We start from the raw sequence: 18,481 nt of genomic DNA on the forward strand, positions 1-18,481 counted from the left end.
CACATCTCAAGGCAGTGAGGAGGTGTCAGCTCTTCAGTGTCTACAAGAAGAAGCAGATGGCCGCCTACTTCTCCATGCTGCCCATGCCACAAGAGGGGGATACCGCTCTGTAGTGATCTGCTCAGAAGACACGGATTTATCATGTCTTCAGCATTTTGTGACAAGATTGAGGCCCCATTGTTCCAGAAGTGTGGCACTAGAACCCATACAAGGCTTGTAGACATCAGGAAGTTTGTTGTCACTGTTGGCATAGAGGTTTGTAGGGCTCTCATCGGGTTGCACGCATATACAGGATGTGACACTGTAAGTGCTTTTGCAGGCAAAGGGAAGGTAAGTGCCCTAAAACTTCTGACCAGCAACAGGGAAACTCAGGACACATTCTTAGAGTTGCGTCAGGAATAGGATCTCTCCCCAGAACTGATGGACAAACTGGAGGCGTTTACATATCTCCTGTATGCCACAAAAGCATCGACCACCAAGGTCAATGAGCTCAGGTATCACCTCTTCTGTGCCAAAAAAGGTGAAATCAAAAGTCATCAACTCCCACCATGCAAGGACTGCTTAACAAAACATGCACAGCAAGCCAGCTACCAGGCTGGTATATGGAGAAGATGTTTGGAAAAGGACACACAGGTGCCAAGCCCTGTTGGCAGAGGATGGAAGATGGAGAGAGAAGAGGAAGCTGAACAGTTGGTGGTGCACTGGATGGAGGGCCAGCCAGCACTCGATGCCATCCTGGATCTACTGGCCTGCAACTGTCCAAAAAATGTTCAGTCCCAAGATGTATGTGTGTTGCAAATAGCCTCAGGTGTACTGACATGTGTAGACTGGCAGACTATGAGAACCAGGCATCCGCCTCAGAGAGTGTGGAAAGTTCAAATGAATATGTGGAAGACATGGAAGACTCGGAAAATTATTATGATTATTAATAGGTTATGAAAATATGGAAAACAAAGTATGGAAAGCAGTCTTTAATTAAATATATTCATTTTACAACCAAATGGGGCCTAGGTTATGGCCGTGTGGAACACCACATTTGAGTTATTGTACTGTAATTCTATATGCGATGACAAAAACTTAAGATAGTTTTGATTTGATACAACAATATGAAAAATATCATGACATGGATAAAACTCCAGAAATCTCTCCAAATGAGGTTTTTTACCTTTTGGCGGGGTGGGGTAACATTTTCTGCTGTACTGATGTTAATATGGAATATATATCAGTCAGAGACTCATTCCTCCAAGATGCAACACAGAGCGTCATAGGAAGTCATTCCTGCCTGTGGCCATCAAACTTTACAACTCCTCCCTTGGAGGGTCAGACACCCTGAGCCAATAGGCTGGTCCTGGACTTATTTCATAATTTACTGGCATAATTTACATATTACTATTTAACTATTTATGGTTTTATTACTATTTATTATTTATGGTGCAACTGTAATGAAAACCAATTTCCCCTGGGATCAATAAAGTATGACTATGACTATATACAAAAACTGATTACTTGTTTGAAGTAATATAGCTACCATTGGTGCATATTTCCTAACTCCAGAGATGTATACCTTGTCAAAAATCACTATGAGCATTATTCCCCTCAGATGGTACTGACCAACCCTACTGGCTCATGGACTGTAACCTCAATCTGTCCATTTGGCCTTCACTGTGCTGCTCCTGGCTTGACCTGGGCTATTTAGGCTCAAACTTCATGCAGCTCCGGGATTTATTCTTCACGTCCTGCCTTTGCACCTCGCCAAATGCTGGGTACTCAGTTAAAAGAATACCTCAGATCCTTCACTAAAATTGGAACAAATCGACTAACTCAGCAGCAGATTCAAGCTTAGTCAATGTCACAAATATTCCTTATAAGTGTGAGGTGCTACATTTTGGTAGGACTAATCAAAATACATACATGGTAAATGGTAGGGCACTGAGGAATGCAGTAGAACAGAGGGATCTAGAAATAATAGTGCATAGTTCCCTGAGGGTGGAATCTCATTTGGATAGGGTGGTGAAGAAAGCTTTTGGTATGCTGGCCTTCATAAATCAGAGCATTGAGTATAGGAGTTGGGATGTAATGTTAAAATTGTACAAGGCATTGGTGAGGCCAAAATTGGAGTATTGTGTACAGTTCTGGTCACTGAATTATAGGAAAGATGTCAACAAAATAGAGAGAGTACAGAGGAGATTTACTAGAATGTTATCTGGGTTTCAGCACCTAAGTTACAGAGAAAGGTTGAACAAGTTAGGTCTTTATCCTTTGGAGCATAGAAGGTTAAGGGGGAACTTGATAGAGGTATTTAAAATTATGATGGGGGATAGATAGAGTTGACGTGGATAGGCTTTTACCATTGAGAGTAGGGGAGTTCAAGCAAGAGGACATGAGTTGAGAGTTAAAGGGTAAAAGTTTAGGGGTAACTCGAGGGGGAATTTCTCTACTCGGGGAGTGGTAGCTGTGTGGAACGAGCTTCCAGTGGAAGTGGTAGAGGCAGGTTCAATTTTGTCATTTAAAAAAAAAGTCGGATAGGTATATGGACAGGGAAGGAATGGAGGGTTATGGGCTGAGTAAAGGTAGATGGGACTAGGTGAGAGTAAGCGTTCAACACAGCCTAGAAGGGCCGAGATGGCCTGTTTCCATGCTGTAATTGTTATATGGTTAAATGGTTATATGATTGTCTCCAAGTAAGAAAGGGTCCAAAGAGGACACATGAATTATGTATAATGAAAGGACAACTATGCAATACATTACAACTTCACTATTTTTCTTTCAAATAAAAAAACAATCACTTCAGCAGGAAATCAATCAACAGAAAATACAATTCTAAGTCAGAAAGTGACAAGCTTCAGACCCGGGATATGGGGTCAGCTCACTGGCTATTTGGGAGTAAGGCCAGCCACTTAAGGTCACAAGATCACAAGATCACAAGATCACAAGACAAAGGAGCAGAAGTAGGCCATTCGGCCCATCGAGTCTGTTCCGCAACTCCCCCATGCGCTAAACTATTCTCCCATCTAGTTCCAATTTCCAGCTTTTTCCCCATATCCCTTGATACCCTGACTAATTAGATACCTATCAATCTCCTCCTTAAACACCCTCAATGATCGGGCCTCCACAGCTGTATGTGGCAACGAATTCCACAAATCCATGACCCTCTGGCTAAAAAAATTTCTCCTCATCTCTGTTTTAACTGGGTACCTTCTAATTCTAAGACTGTGGCCTCTTGTCCTGGACTCACCCACCAAGAGAAACAGCTTTTCCACGTCTACTCTGTCCAACCCTTTCAACATTCGAAATGTTTCTGTGAGATCCCCTCTGATTCTTCTATACTTGAATGAATGCAGTCCAAGAGCCGACAAACGGTCCTCATATGTTAGCCCCTGCATTCCAGGAATCATCCTTGTAAATCTTCTCTGAACTCTCTCCAACATCAGTATATCCCTTCTGAGATAGGGTGCCCAAAACTGCGCACAGTATTCCAAATGGGTCTCACCAATGCCCCATAGAGCCTCATCAACACCTCCTTACTCTTATACACTATTCCTCTTGAAATGAATGCCAACATAGCATTCGCTTTCCTTACCGCCAATCCAACTTGGTGGTTAACCTTTAGGGTATGCTGCACGAGGACCCCTAAGTCCCTTTGCACTTCTGATTTTTGAATTTTCTCCCTATCTAAATAATAATCTGCCCAATTATTTCTTCTTCCAAAATGTACAACCATACATTTCTCAACATTGTATCTCATCTGCCATTTCTTTGCCCACTCTCGTAAACTGACCAAGGCTCTCTGCAACCTTTCTGTTTCTTCAACACTTCCTGCTCCTCCACCTGTCTTGGTGTCATCCGCAAACTTAGCCACAAAACCATTTAATCCATAATCTAAATCATCGATATACATTGTAAAAAGAAGCAGCCCCAACATCGACCCCTGGTCAGAAATGACCTGTTTCTCTAATCTGCTGGAAGTTATCTCCAGTTGGAACTCAGCAGCAACTGGAATAAACTGTGTGCTCCAAATGTCCTGCAACTGGTGAACACAGGAATTTGCCATCATAAGATTTACCCCAGAATGTTCAGTACACTTTCCAATAGTGCTGAGTGTATAGGCTCACAGATGTACTCACAAAATAGATAAAAGATTTTTCTTCTAATTGATGTCCATTAAAAATAAGTCAGCAATTAAACAGAGTTAACCCAATACCCTCAGCTCATCATTAAAAATAAAACACCATCCAGGTAGTCTTTATATTGTTGACAAAGAATATCAATGATCCAGTCTTCCCCATGCGAGGTTCAGAGATCTGATGTTTGGGAGGATGAACCAAATAAAATGCTGACTCGTAAGTACAAGGTTCAAGGATCTTTTAAAAGATTAACATAATTCAACAAAGTTAATGAGTAAACTATTTTTGTTTTACTTTAATGCTATAAGTGGTTGAAAATACAACCACATTTCAGAACCTTCATAGTTTTTATTTTAACACAGAACAATTCTTTAGTCTTTTGCTAACCTTTTTATCTATAATTGACAAAATACTTATTTATCAGTATTCTGGATTTTCTCTATCTTCTATTCATATCTGAAGTCTAGATGTCATTTGTAATCATGCAAGATAATTTGACACAACCTTATCATTTTGGTGTATGGGCACAATCATAATGATGGCTTCATATTGAACCAAATCCATGTTTTACAAAATTCAGCCTTTATCTCTGCGATTGTTGTAATGTGTTCAGTATCAAATAATTAAAATTATAACTAATATGCAACCACAGTTCTCAAAGTAAAATGTATTCATAGATAAAATGTCTAGGCAATTAAAGGATTTTTTATAGTACAGGTAAAGAGATATTGAGGTTTCCACCAAGAAATCCAGAACTAAGAAGAAATGAAAGTTCGCCTATTTGGTCGTAATATCAGAAAGCTCTTCATCACACTAAAGGTATCGTAAATCTAAAACTCTTTCTTAAACTACTTTTGAGGAGTAGGCCAATCTGATAAGACACAACTGAGACTTCTTTAGTTAAGTTTATTTGAGGTTATGCAAACAAGGCAGGTAAATCCAGGTCAGCCGTGATCTTCCCAGATGACAGAACAGGCGCAAGGATCGGAATGGTGGATTAGGTGATCATGGGAAATTGAAAGAACTTGATGGTTCACTCTCACCTCTGCATTTTCCGCTTGTAGTATGATCCTCATTTCCAGGACTACTCTTCACATGAACCCAATCAGCAGCTTCCTGTTCTCCCTGGATCATGCCACAGATATTATTGAACTCAAATGCACATTGGTCCAACAGTGTGAAAGTGGAAGCTACAAAAATGTTTAAGTAAAAATCAATTTAATTAATCAATACTGAACCTCCAGAAGAGGCCACTATCATAAATGGAAAAATAAAAACTGAACTTACTGCAATTATACATTCGATTTAACCTTAGCAGATCAAGAGCACTGAAGTCTAATCGCTGTCCAATAATGTCATTAAACGCTGGTATCTTTGTAGTGATGGTTGGCACACTATCGTTTTTGTTGAAGGAGAATGGTGCATAATGCATCAGAGATTCATAATCATATGGGGTATTCTGGTCAGTAATGTAGTCATCAGCATACACAACAAAATTATGCTCTTCACCTGAATAAGAGAACAACATTTGACATTCAGCTGCAGTGAAGGACAATTTATTTCAAAATTAGATTAGAAGTCAAATTTATTTCATTAGATTACAATTTTGTTGAAACAACACCTTAGTCATTATACCAGCAACCAGGCAATCCAATTCTTCTCTTACAGTTTTCAGGTATTAAAGGATCATTTGAAAAGAACTTTGATATCTTAAGTACAAATTGATACTGAAGGATGCCATTTGGCCCATTGGCTCCCAGTATAGTTATCCCAATTGTCCCATCTCCTCTCTATTTCCCTGATACTTGTTCCCCACACACATGCTCATCAATTGCCCTTAGATTCTTCTGACCTCCACCCTACACTCAGAAGTCATTGGAATGAGCTAATTACTTTATCAGCAAGTTTTTACCATGTGGGAGGAAGCCCATGTGTTCATGGAGAAATCATGCAAACTCCACACAGACAGCATCAATTCCAGACCCCTTCGAATTTGTCTCAATCTGCTCAACTGGAGCAATATATCTATGAGATTGTTAATTTGAATTCTTACCAGGAATAATTTCATTCCACCAAATATTAACGTAGTCATCACGGTCTGTTCTTGATTGCTCATGGTAAAATCCTAGTGCATGCAAAATTTCATGCTCAACAACAGCTTTTGTGTCACACCTTTCACCAATGGACAAATCTTGGCCATTCTGATTATCACCAACAAAAGACCAGCACCTGTTCAATGAAGACAGTATTTCGACAATTACATACAAAGAAAAAAATATAGCTAAGAATCTAGTAGCTATTTTTGAAATATGGTCACTGTAGCAATGTACAAAACATATTTCCATATAATGCCAATATTAAAATAAGATCAAATTTTTTGGTTGTTGTTATGTCATTCATAAATAGTTTGCATACCAAATTCATGATTAAAATGACTTGCAGAAATATGCAAGGATTCTTTCCAGGTACCATCAGAACAGCCAGAAACTCAGCTATAGCTCACATACTTCATTTGACTGACAATATATACTATACAATGTTAAAAAGAAGAACCTCCAAGCTTGAAGTGGAGTACAGGGATCTTCTTCCAGATCCTGATGTAGGCAAATCATGTTACAAACCACATTATACCTTATGTTATGGAAAAAATGAGGATAAGGAAAATTAAGGAAAGATCTGAGACTTGCTGTAGGCCAGGAGAGACTGAATGATATTAATAGTGGCGGTATGTCAGATCTTTCTATTTCTCTCTCAGTGCCCATCCCCTTTCTCCATAACATGATACTTCAAATATTTCCCAGAGGTTTTCCAAAGATTAAATCAGCTTTTCCCTAACATTTAGATAAAATGTTTAAAAGTAAGTTGTTGTTTCTTTTCAGCAATTTCAACAGAATTCTTTTGTTATATGCCAACTTTAACATAGAAAGCTCATCAAAGCATAGAGAGCAGTAAGAAGAAATGTAACTCATATATCTCCTAACAACTAATCATTTAAAAAAGTTAGAAAAGGTGACACAAAGCGTTAGATACATAGACTAGATTTAAGTGGTTGAGAAGAGAATTTCAGTGTGATTAGCACTATACTAGCTGAAGGGTCTGTTCCTGAGAGATAAATATGCAGTAATTTAAATTTAGGATAATTAAGAATGCAACCTTGTGAAGATAACAGGATGATATTGCAGATAAATGCCTGGCTGAGGAACTGGTGCCTTTGGCAGAGATTCATTTTTCTGGATCATTGGGATTCCTTCTGGGGAGGGTATAACCTGCATAAGCGCGATGGGTTACACCTGATCCCAAGGGAGACCAATATCCATGCGGTCAGGTTTGCTAGAGCTGTTCAGGAGGGTTTAAACTAATTTGGCAGGAGAATGGCAACCAGAGTGATAGAGCTGAGGCTAGGGTAGTTAGTGTACAAATAAATGCAGTGTGTCGTGAGACTGTTAGAAAGGACTGGCTAATTTTAGGGCAAAATTGTGGTCAATGGGATGAGTTGTAATGTAAAGGGGGGACAAACTGAAAAAGGCGATGAATACAGGACTGAAGGTGTTATATTCGAATGCACACAGTATACAGAATAAGGTAGATAAACTTGTAGCACAGTTACAGATTGGCAGGTATGATGCCGTGGGTATCATTGAATCATGGGTGAAAGAAGATTATAGTTGGGAGCTTAATGTCCAAGGATACGCATTGCATCAAAAGGGCAGGCAGGTAGCCTGAGGGATGGAGTAATTCTGTTGGCAAAAAATGAAAGCAATTTGTTAGAAAGGGGTGACATAGGTTTGTTGTGGGTAGAGCTTAGAATCTGGAAGGGTAAAAAGACCCTGATGGGTGTTATATATAGAAGTCACAGTGGGTCACGGTTAGGAGGGGGAAGGGGAAGAGTCAGGTAATAGAGATTACCCCGGTGGCTGTGTCACTTGACAATAGGTACTCCTGTTTGAGTACTGTTGTGGGGGACAGCTTACCCGGGGAAGCGACAGTGGCCGTGCCTCCGGCACAGAGTCCGGCCCTGTAGCTCAGAAGGGTAGGGAAAGGAAGAGGAGGGCAGTTGTAATAGGGGACTCGATAGTAAGGGGGTCAGATAGGCGATTCTGTGGACGCAGTCCAGAGACCCGGATGTTAGTTTGCCTCCCTGGTGCCAGGGTCCGGGATACTTCTGATCGTGTCCAAGATATCCTGAAGTGGGAGGGTGAGGAGCCAGAGGTCGTGGTACATATAGGTACCAATGACATAGGTAGGAAAAGGGAAGAGGTCCTGAAAGGAGAATATAGGGAGCTAGGAAGGGAGTTGAGAAAAAGGACCGCAAAGATAGTAATCTCGGGATAACTGCCTGTGCCACGCGACAGTGAGAGTAGGAATGCAATGAGGTGGAGGATAAATGCGTGGCTGAGGGATTGGAGCAGGGGGCAGGGATTCAAGTTTTTGGATCATTGGGACCTTTTTTGGCGCAGGCGTGACCTGTACAAAAAGGACGGGTTACACTTGAATCCTAGGGGGAACAATATCCTGGCAGGGAGATTAGCGAGGGCTACTGAGGTGACTTTAAACTAGAATGGTTGGGGGGTGGGAATCAAATTAAAGAGGCTAGGCGAGAGGAGGTTAGTTCACAACAGGGGGATGGGAACAAGTGCAGAGAGACAGAGGGGTGTAAAGTGAGGGTAGAAGCAAAAAGTACTATGGAGAAAAGTAAAAGAGGCAGGCCGACAAATCCAGTGCAAGCATTAAAAAGGGCCACTTTTCAACATAATTGTATAAGGGCTAAGAGAGTTGTAAAAGAGCGCCTGAAGGCTTTGTGTGTCAATGCAAGGAGCATTTGTAACAAGGTGGATGAATTAAAAGTGCAGATTGTTATTAATGAATATGATATAGTTGGGATCACAGAGACATGGCTCCAGGGTGACCAAGGATGGAAGCTCAAGGATATTCAATATTCAGGAGGGATAGACATGAAAGAAAAGGAGGTAGGGTGGCGTTGCTGGTTAGAGAGGAGATTAACGCAATAGAAAGGAAGGACATAAGCCGGGAAGATGTGGAATCGATATGGGTAGAGCTGCATAACACTAAGGGGCAGAAAACGCTGGTGGGAGTTGTGTACAGGCCACCTAACAGTAGTAGTGAGGTTGGGGATGGTATTAAACAGGAAATTAGAAATGTGTGCAATAACGGAACAGCAGTTATAATGGGTGACTTCAATCTATATGTAGATTGGGTGAACCAAATTGGTAAGGGTGCTGAGAAAGAGGATTTCTTGGAATGTATGCGGGATGGTTTTTGAACCAACATGTCGAGGAACCAACTAGAGAGCAGGCTATTCTAGACTGGGTATTAAGCAATGAGGAAGGGTTAATTAGCAATCTTGTTGTGAGAGGCCCCTTGGGTAAGAGTGACCATAATATGGTGAAATTCTTCATTAAAATGGAGAGTGACATAGTTAATTCAGAAACAAAGGTTCAGAACTTAAAGAAGGGTAACTTTGAAAGTATGAGGCATGAATTAGCTAAGATAGACTGGCAAATGACACTTAGAGGGTTGACGGTGGATATGCAATGGCAAGCATTTAAAGATCACATGGATGAACTACAACAATTGTTCATCCCAGTTTGGCAAAAGAATAAATCAAGGAAGGTAGTGCACCCGTGGCTGACAAGGGAAATTAGGGATAGTATCAATTCCAAAGAAGAAGCATATAAATTAGCCAGAAAAAATGGCTCACCTGAGGACTGGGAGAAATTCAGCGTTCAGCAGAGGAGGACAAAGGGCTTAATTAGGAAGGGGGAGAAAGATTATGAGAGAAAACTGGCAGGGAACATAAAAACTGACTGTAAAAGCTTTTATAGATATGTGAAAAGCAAAAGATTGGTTAAGACAAATGTAGGTCCCCTACAGACAGAAATAGGTGAATTGATTATGGGGAGCAAGGACATGGCAGACCAATTGAATAATTACTTTGGTTCTGTCTTCACTAAGGAGGACATAAATAATCTTCTGGAAATAGTAGGGGACAGAGAGTCCAGTGAGATGGAGGAACTGAGGGAAATACATGTTAGTAGGGAAGTGGTGTTAGGTAAACTGAAGGGATTAAAGGCAAATAAATCCCCAGGGCCAGATGGTCTGCATCCCAGAGTGCTTAAGGAAGTAGCCCAAGAAATAATGGATGCATTAGTGATAATTTTTCAAAACTCTTTAGATTCTGGACTAGTTCCTGAGGATAGGAGGGTGGCTAATGTAACCCCACTTTTTAAAAAAGGAGGGAGAGAGAAACCAGGGAATTATAGACCGGTTAGCCTAACATCGGTGGTGGGGAAACTGCTAGAGTCAGTTATCAAAGATGTGATAACAGCACATTTGGAAAGCGGTGAAATCATCAGACAAAGTCAGCATGGATTTGTGAAAGGAAAATCATGTCTGACAAATCTCATAGAATTTTTTGAGGATGTAACTAGTAGAGTGGATAGGGGAGAACCAGTGGATGTGGTATATTTGGATTTTCAAATAGCTTTTGACAAGGTCCCACACAGGAGATTAGTGTGCAAACTTAAAGCACACAGTATTGGGGGTAAGATATTGATGTGGATAGAGAATTGGTTGGCAGACAGGAAGCAAAGAGTGGGAATAAATGGGACCTTTTCAGAATGGCAGGCAGTGACTAGTGGGGTACCGCAAGGCTCAGTGCTGGGACCCCAGTTGTTTACAATATATATTAATGACTTGGATGAGGGAATTAAATGCAGCATCTCCAAGTTTGCGGATGACATGAAGCTGGGCGGCAGTGTTAGCTGTGAGGAGGATGCTAAGGGGATGCAGGGTGACTTGGATAGGTTAGGTGAGTGGACAAATTCATGGCAGATGCAATTTAATGTGGATAAATGTGAAGTTATCCACTTTGGTGGCAAAAACAGGAAAACAGATTATTATCTGAATGTTGGCCGATTAGGAAAAGGGGAGGTCAATGAGACCTAGGTGTCATTATACACCAGTCATTGAAAGTTGGCATGCAGGTACAGAAGGCGGTGAAAAAGGCAAATGGTATGCTGGCATTTATAGCAAGAGGATTCGAGTACAGGAGCAGGGAGATACTTCTGCAGTTGTACAAGGCCTTGGTGAGACCACACCTGGAGTATTATGTGCAGTTTTGGTCCCCTAATCTGAGGAAAGACATCCTTGCCATAGAGGGAGTACAAATAAGGTTCACCAGATTGTTTCCTGGGATGGCAGGACTTTCATATGATGAAAGACTGGATGAACTAGGCTTATACTCGTTGGAATTTAAAAGATTGAGGGGGGATCTGATTGAAACGTATAAAATCCTAAAGGGATTGGACAGGGTATATGTAGGAAGATTGTTCCCAATGTTGGGGAAGTCCAGAACGAGGGGTCACAGTTTGAGGATAAAGGGGAAGCCTTTTAGGACCGAGATTAGGAAAAACTTCTTCACACAGAGAGTAAATCCCTTACTCACTCTTCCTTCAGTTAGTCCTGACAAAGGGTCTTGGCCTGAAACGTCGACTGCACCTCTTCCTACAGATGCTGCCTGGCCTGCTGCGTTCACCAGCAACTTTGATGTGTGTTGCTTGAATTTCCAGCATCTCTGCCACAGGAAACAGTTGAGGCCAGTTCATTGACTATATTTAAGAGGGAGTTAGATATGGCCCTTGTGGCTAAAGGGATCAGGGGGTATGGAGGGAAGGTTGGTGCAGGGTTCTGAGTTGGATGATCAGCCATGATCATACTGAATGGAGGTGCAGGCTCGAAGGGCCGAATGGCCTACTCTTGCACCTATTTTCTATGTTTCTAAGTCCGAACAGTAGTAAAGAAATAGTCTACAAATTACAATGGGAGATAGAAAATGCATGTCAAAAGGACAACATTACGATAGTCATGGGTGATTTCAATATGCAGGTAGACTAGAAAAATTAGGTCAGTGCTGAATCCCAAGAGGGTGAATTCCTGGAATGCTCATGAGATAGCTTTTTAGAGCAGCTATTCTGGGATTGGGTGTTGCACAATGAAGCAGAATTGATTACAAAGCTTAAGGTAAAGGAACTCGTAAAAGACAGTGATCACAATATGATGTATTGCAGGGTGAATTCTGAGAAGGAGAAGCTAAAATCAGATGTATCAGTATCAGTACAATGGAGTAAAGAGAATTACAAAGGCATGAGAGAAGTTGATTGGAAGGGGACTCTAGCAGGGATGATGGCAGAGCAGCAATGGTTGGAGTGTCTGGGAGGTATTCAGAAGGCACAGGATAGATACATCCCAAAGAAGAAGAAATATTTGAAAGATAGGATGATGCAACCACGGCTACAAGAGAAGTCCCGAAAACCACAAGACATAAGACATTCAGCCCATCGATTGTGCTCTGCCGTTCCATCATGGCTGATCCCAGATCTTTCTCAACCCCATACACCTCACCATATTCTTTGATGCCCTGATCAATCAGGAAACTATCAACTTCTACTTTAAATATACCCATGAACTTGGGCCTCCACCGTAGTCTGTGGCAGAGCATTCCACAGATTCACTACTCTCTGGCTAAAAACAATTCCTCCTTACCTCTACAAGGTTTCCCCTCAATTTTAAGGCTGTGCCCTCTAGTTCTGGATACCCTCACCGTAGGAAACATCCTCTCCACATCCACCTCATCTAGTCCTTTCAACATTCAGTAGGCTTCAATGAGATCGCCCCTACATCCTGCTGAATTCCAGTGAGTACAGGCCAAAAGCTACTAAATGCTCCTCATAAGGTAACCCCTTCATTCTCGGAACCATCCTCATGAACCTCCTCTGGACTCTCACCAATAACAACACATCCTTTCTAAGAAATGGGGCCCAAAACTGTTGGTAATACTCCAAGTGTGGCCTGACCAGTGTCTTATAAAGCCTCAAAATTATCTCCTTGCTTTTATATTCTATTCCCCTTGAAATAAATACCAATATTATATTTGCCTTCTTTACTCAACAAGCAAATTAACCTTCATCCCTGTCCCGCCTGCAACTGGTCCAGAATGCTGCAGCCAGGCTCCTGACAGGTGCCCGGAAGAGGGACCATATTACTTTTATCCTGGCCTCTCTCCACTGGCTAACAGTACGGTTTAGAATTAATTTTAAGGTTCTCTTCTTTGTCTATGAAGCCCTAAATGGGCTGGCCCCCTCCTATATTACAGACCTTCTAACACCTTATTCTAATTCCAGGTCCCTTAGGTTGGCAGACGTGGGGCTCCTGGTTGTCCTGCGATCTAAGTTTAAGTTCAGGGTGACCACGCCTTTGCTGTTGTAGCCTCTAGACTGTGGAACAGCATTCCCCTCCCTATCAGATCTAACGTTTGAATCTTCCTGATGTGGCTGATTTTTGGCTTGTGCCTACGCTCACGTGTTGTTTATTTCGTGCCTATAAGCTGTGTGCCTTGTTGCTTATATCTGTGTTTTTTGTATATGTGATTTTAGTTACCTGATATGGTTTGTACAGCACTTTGGTCAACATGGGTTGTTTTTAAATGTGCTTTATAAATAAATTGGACTTGACTTGCACAAGTCCCTAAGTCCCTTTGCACCTCTGATGTTTGAATTTTCTCCCCATTTAGATAACAAAAGACACTATTATTCCTTTTACCAAAATGCATTATCATACATTTCCCAACACTGTATTCCATCTGCCACTTTTTTGCCATTCTTCTAATTTGTCTAAATCCTGCTGCAATCGCATTGCTTCCTCAGCACTACCTACCCCTCCACCTATCTTTGAATCATCTGCAAACTTTGCCACAAAGCCATCAATTCCATTATCTAAATCACTGACAAACAATGTGAAAAGTAGCAGTCCCAATACCTACGCCTGAGGAACATCAGTAGACACTGGCAGCCAACCAGAAAAGGCCCCCATTATTCCCATTCACTGCTTCCTTCCCGTCTATCCATGCTAGTATCTTTCCTGAAATGCCATAGGATTTTATCTTGTTAAGCAGTCTCATGTGTGGCACCTTATCAAATGCCTTCTGAAAATCCAAGTAAATGGCATCCATCGCCTCTCCTTTGTTACTTCCTCAAAGAACTCGAACAGATTTGTCAGGCAAGATTTCCCTTCACAAAAACCATGCTGACTTTGACTTATTTTATCATTAGTCTCCAAAACCTCATCCTTAATAATGAACACGTTCCCAAACACTGAGGTTAGGCTAACTGGCCTGTAATTTCCTTTCTTTTGCCTTCCTCCCTTCTTAAAGAGCAGAGTGACATTTGCAATTTTCCAGTCCTCTGGGACTATGTTGGAATCAAGTGATTCTTGAAAGATTATGAATAATGCATCCATTATCTCTTCAGCAATCTCTCTCAGGACTCTGGGATGTAGTCCATATGGTCCAGGTGACTTATCCACCTTAAGACATAGAAACATAGAAAATAGGTGGAGTAGGCCATTCAGCCCTTCAAGCCTGCACCGCCATTCAGAATGATCATGGCTGATCATCCAACTCAGAACCCTGTACCTGCCTTCTCTCCATACCCCCGATCCCTTTAGCCACAAGGGTCGTATCTAACTCCCTCTTAAATATAACCAATGAACTGGCCTCAACTATTTCCTGTGGCAGAGAATTCCACAGATTCACCACTCTCGTGTGAAGAAGTTTTTCCTCATCTCAGTCCTAAAAGGCTTCCCCAATATCCTTAAACTGTGACCACTCGTTCTGGATTTCCCCAACATCGGGAACAATCTTCCTGCACCTAGCCTATCCAATCCCTTTAGAATTTTATACATTTCAATCAGATCCCCCCTCAATCTTCTAAATTCCAGCGAGCATAAGCCTATTCAATCCAGTCTTTCTTCATATGAAAGTCCTGCCATCCCAGGAATCAATCTGGTGAACCTTCTTTGTACTCCCTCTATGGCAAGAATGTCTTTCCTCAGATTAGGGGACCAAAACTGCACACAATACTCCAGGTGTGGTCTCACCAAGGCCTTGTACAACTGCAGTAGAACCTCCCTGCTCCTGTACTCGAATCCTCATGCTATGAATGCCAGCACACCATTCACCTTTTTCACCGCCTGCTGTACCTGCATGCCCACTTTCAATGACTGGTGTACAATGACACTCGGGTCTCGTTTCACCTTCCCTTTTCCTAATCAGCCACCATTCAGATAATAATCTGTTTTCCTGTTCTTGCCACCAAAGTGGATAACCTCACATTTATCCACATTAAATTGCATCTGCCATGAATTTGCCCACTCACCTAACCTATCCAAGTCACCCTGCATCCCCTTAGCATCCTCCTCACAGCTAACACTGCCGCCCAGCTTCGTGTCATCCCCAAACTTGGAGATGCTGCATTTAATTCCCTCGTCTAAGTCATTAATATATATTGTAAACAACTGGGGTCCCAGCACTGAGCTTTGCGGTACCCCACTAGTCACTGCTAGACCTTTGAGCATGCCTAGTACTTTTTCCTTTGTAATTGCAATGGCACTCCCTCCTGCTCCCTGACACTCACAGTGTCATGGTCCCGTCCATGAAGTCCGCATTCCTGTTCATGGTTCGGTCCAGTCCAGTCCATGGACTCAGGACTCTGGGTCTTCCAGCTGTCCCTTTTTTTGTTTGAGTTAAGCATATGCACCCGATTCCCATCTTGGGGCTTAGAATATAAATAGCCTTGGGGATTGAGTGTGGGTTGGGAGTTGGCTGTGTTTTGTTTGATGTGTGAGTGTGTTTTGGAACCTGTTGAGGGAAAGAGAGTGGGGAAGGAATGGAAATTGCTGGGAGGGGGTTGTGTGGGTCTGGTAGTGGTGGACAAGATAAGAGGTGGGATTGAGGGAAAGAAGTGGAGAAGGAGAGGGATAGAGATAGAGACTTGGGACCAGAGGTAGGCAACTGGGGAGAGGTGGATTATTGTGAAGGGAAAAATAAAGGGAATGAGGAGGTAGTGAATAAAAACAAAGAAAAAAGGGAATAAAAGAATAAGAAATGATAGTGGAGAAAGCTCTGAAAGTGAGGAAGATGAACAAGCTCAGAGAGGAGGTGTTGTCATAATTAGGTTTAATGAGAAGGCTCAGGGACATATGAAGAAAATTAACCTGTTTGTGCTAACAACAACTCTGACAAATAAGATAGGGGAAATAGTATTTGCAAAGGTCCTTAATGATGGCAACTTATTGGTAAGATGTGTGAATGAGGAACAACTTGAGAAAGCACTCAAGCTAAAACAGTTAGGAAAATGCAAGGTGGAATACACTGGGAGGGTGGGAGCACAAAACAGTGGTTGTAAGGGAGTGATCATGGGGATACCAATGAGTATAAATATGGAGGAGATAAAGAGGAATATCAAAGGAGGGAAAGTAATGAATGTTCAAAGACTGAAAACAACAAAGGAGGGAGTGAAAAAGGAAAGTGAATCAGTATTGATTGAATTTGAAGAAGAAAGAGTGCCAAGGAAGGTGTTCCTGGGTTTCATGAGTTACCCAGTAAGGGTGTATGTGCCAAAGCCACTGAGGTGCTATAATTGTCAAAGGTTTGGACACGTGGCTAAAAACTGTAAAAGGCAGAGGAGATGTGCTAGATGTGAGGGTGATCATGAATATGGAAAGTGCGGAACAGGAGTTCAACCAAAATGCTGCAATTGTGGAGGAGCTCATAATGTTGCATATAGTGGGTGTGAGGTTGTGAGATGGGAGACTAAAATTCAAGAAATAAGAGTGAAAAGAAAGATCACTTATGCAGAAGCTGTAAGAATGTCAAGAGAACAGAATAATGTTCCTAATGAACAGGGAGCAATAGGGATACGAGAGATGCAACAAAGAACAAATGACAGGATTTATGTAGACAAAAAGGCTCTAGTAACATTCATTGCAGGAGTGATTAATAGTACTACTGAGGTAAAGTCAAAAAGTGACAAAATTCAGCTGGTGGTAAAAGCAGCAGTAAACCATTTAGGGTTAGTAGGACTGACATGGGAGGAAGTGAGGGAGAACCTCAGTAATCAGTCAAGCTAGGAAGTGTCATGTGTTGGTTAATACTAAATATGGTGATTCTTTTACAATGGAATGCAAGGAGCTTACTGGCCAATAGCCAGGAATTCAAGCACTTTATTAAAGAAATGGTTGTAAAACTGGATGTAGTGTGTATTCAGGAAACTTGGTTGAAACCAACTTTAGACTTTGTGGTATATGGGTATACAATAAGGAAAGATAGAAATCTAGGGGGAGGAGGGGGTTGTGCTATGTTGATCAAGCAAGGTATACCATATAGGGTACTGGAAAAAGGAGATGATCAGGAATACATAGTGGTGGAAGTGTGGGAGAGAGGGGAGGGAGTGGTTATAATTAACTACTACAATCCATGTAAAAGGTTGGATTTGGACAGCCTATTAAAGATACAAGGACAAAACAGACATCAAGTAGTGTGGTGTGCAGATTTCAATGCTCATAGACAATATGGGGGGATCAGATTACAGATCCAAATGGAAAGGTAATTGAAGATTTGATGGAAGAAAGGGATTTGGTGTGTATGAATGATGGTAGCGGCACAAGGATAGATATAATAACAGGAACTGAGTCAGTGTTAGATATTACGTTAGTGTCTAATACCTTGGCTGGCATTAGTAACTGGGGAGTTTGGACTGCTTCAACAGTAGGCAGTGATCACTACCCAGTTTTGTGTTCAGTGGGTGAAAGAGTTGAAGTAAGACCAGGTGGTGGAACCCCAAAGTGGGTGTTTGAAAAAGCTGATTGGGGTAAGTTCCAGAAGTTGAGTGAAGAAGGGTTGACAAAGATTGATATTTCTGGAAATGTAGATGAATTAAACAGTCAGGTGATTTCAGCAATTATCATGGCAGCAGAAGGATCTATACCTAGGAGTAAAAATAGGATGAATAGAAAACTGGTACCATGGTGGACAGAGGAATGTTGTCAGGCTGTAAAAAACAAAAATAAAGCATTCAGGCTAGTTAAAAGAACCCATAATATGCAGCATTTGGTTCAATATAAGAAAGCACAGGCAGTGGTGAGAAGAACTATACGTCAAGCTAAAAGGGCAAGTTGGATGAGTTTTTGTGTCAAGGTAGGAAGAACAACACCTGTGGGAGAGATATGGGGAATGATTAAGAGGATGGGAGGAGATAGAAGGGAATGGGAATATCCAGTAATGATATCTGAGGAGGAAACTGCAGTCTCCAGTAGGGATAAGGCTGAGGTCATGGCCAAGTCATTTGTACTGATACACAGTTCAGAAAATTTGTCTGAAGAAGGGAGAAGAAGAAGGGAAAGAATAATGAGCCAACACCCAGGTGTGTTAAGCAGGAGGGAAGGAACAGATGATATAATTGATGATCCATTTACATTAGCAGAAATGGTGAGAGCAATAAAGA

General features: G+C 41.6%; 1 protein-coding gene across 1 annotated transcript in view; it reads right to left on the bottom strand.

Moving 5' to 3' along the window:
- The window catches only part of LOC140209993 (meprin A subunit alpha-like), a 57,247-nt gene that overhangs the window by 23,004 nt on the left and 15,762 nt on the right, over positions 1 to 18,481 (bottom strand). The window contains exons 7-9 of the mRNA XM_072278712.1: positions 6,178 to 6,353; positions 5,412 to 5,633; positions 5,168 to 5,314 (exon numbers count right to left, since the gene is read on the bottom strand). Coding sequence (XP_072134813.1) covers positions 5,168 to 5,314; positions 5,412 to 5,633; positions 6,178 to 6,353 — 545 coding nt within the window. The remainder of the gene's footprint in view (positions 1 to 5,167; positions 5,315 to 5,411; positions 5,634 to 6,177; positions 6,354 to 18,481) is intronic.

The sequence above is a fragment of the Mobula birostris genome, chromosome 2 (assembly GCF_030028105.1).
Source record: "Mobula birostris isolate sMobBir1 chromosome 2, sMobBir1.hap1, whole genome shotgun sequence".
Classification (NCBI taxonomy): Eukaryota; Metazoa; Chordata; class Chondrichthyes; order Myliobatiformes; family Myliobatidae; genus Mobula; species Mobula birostris.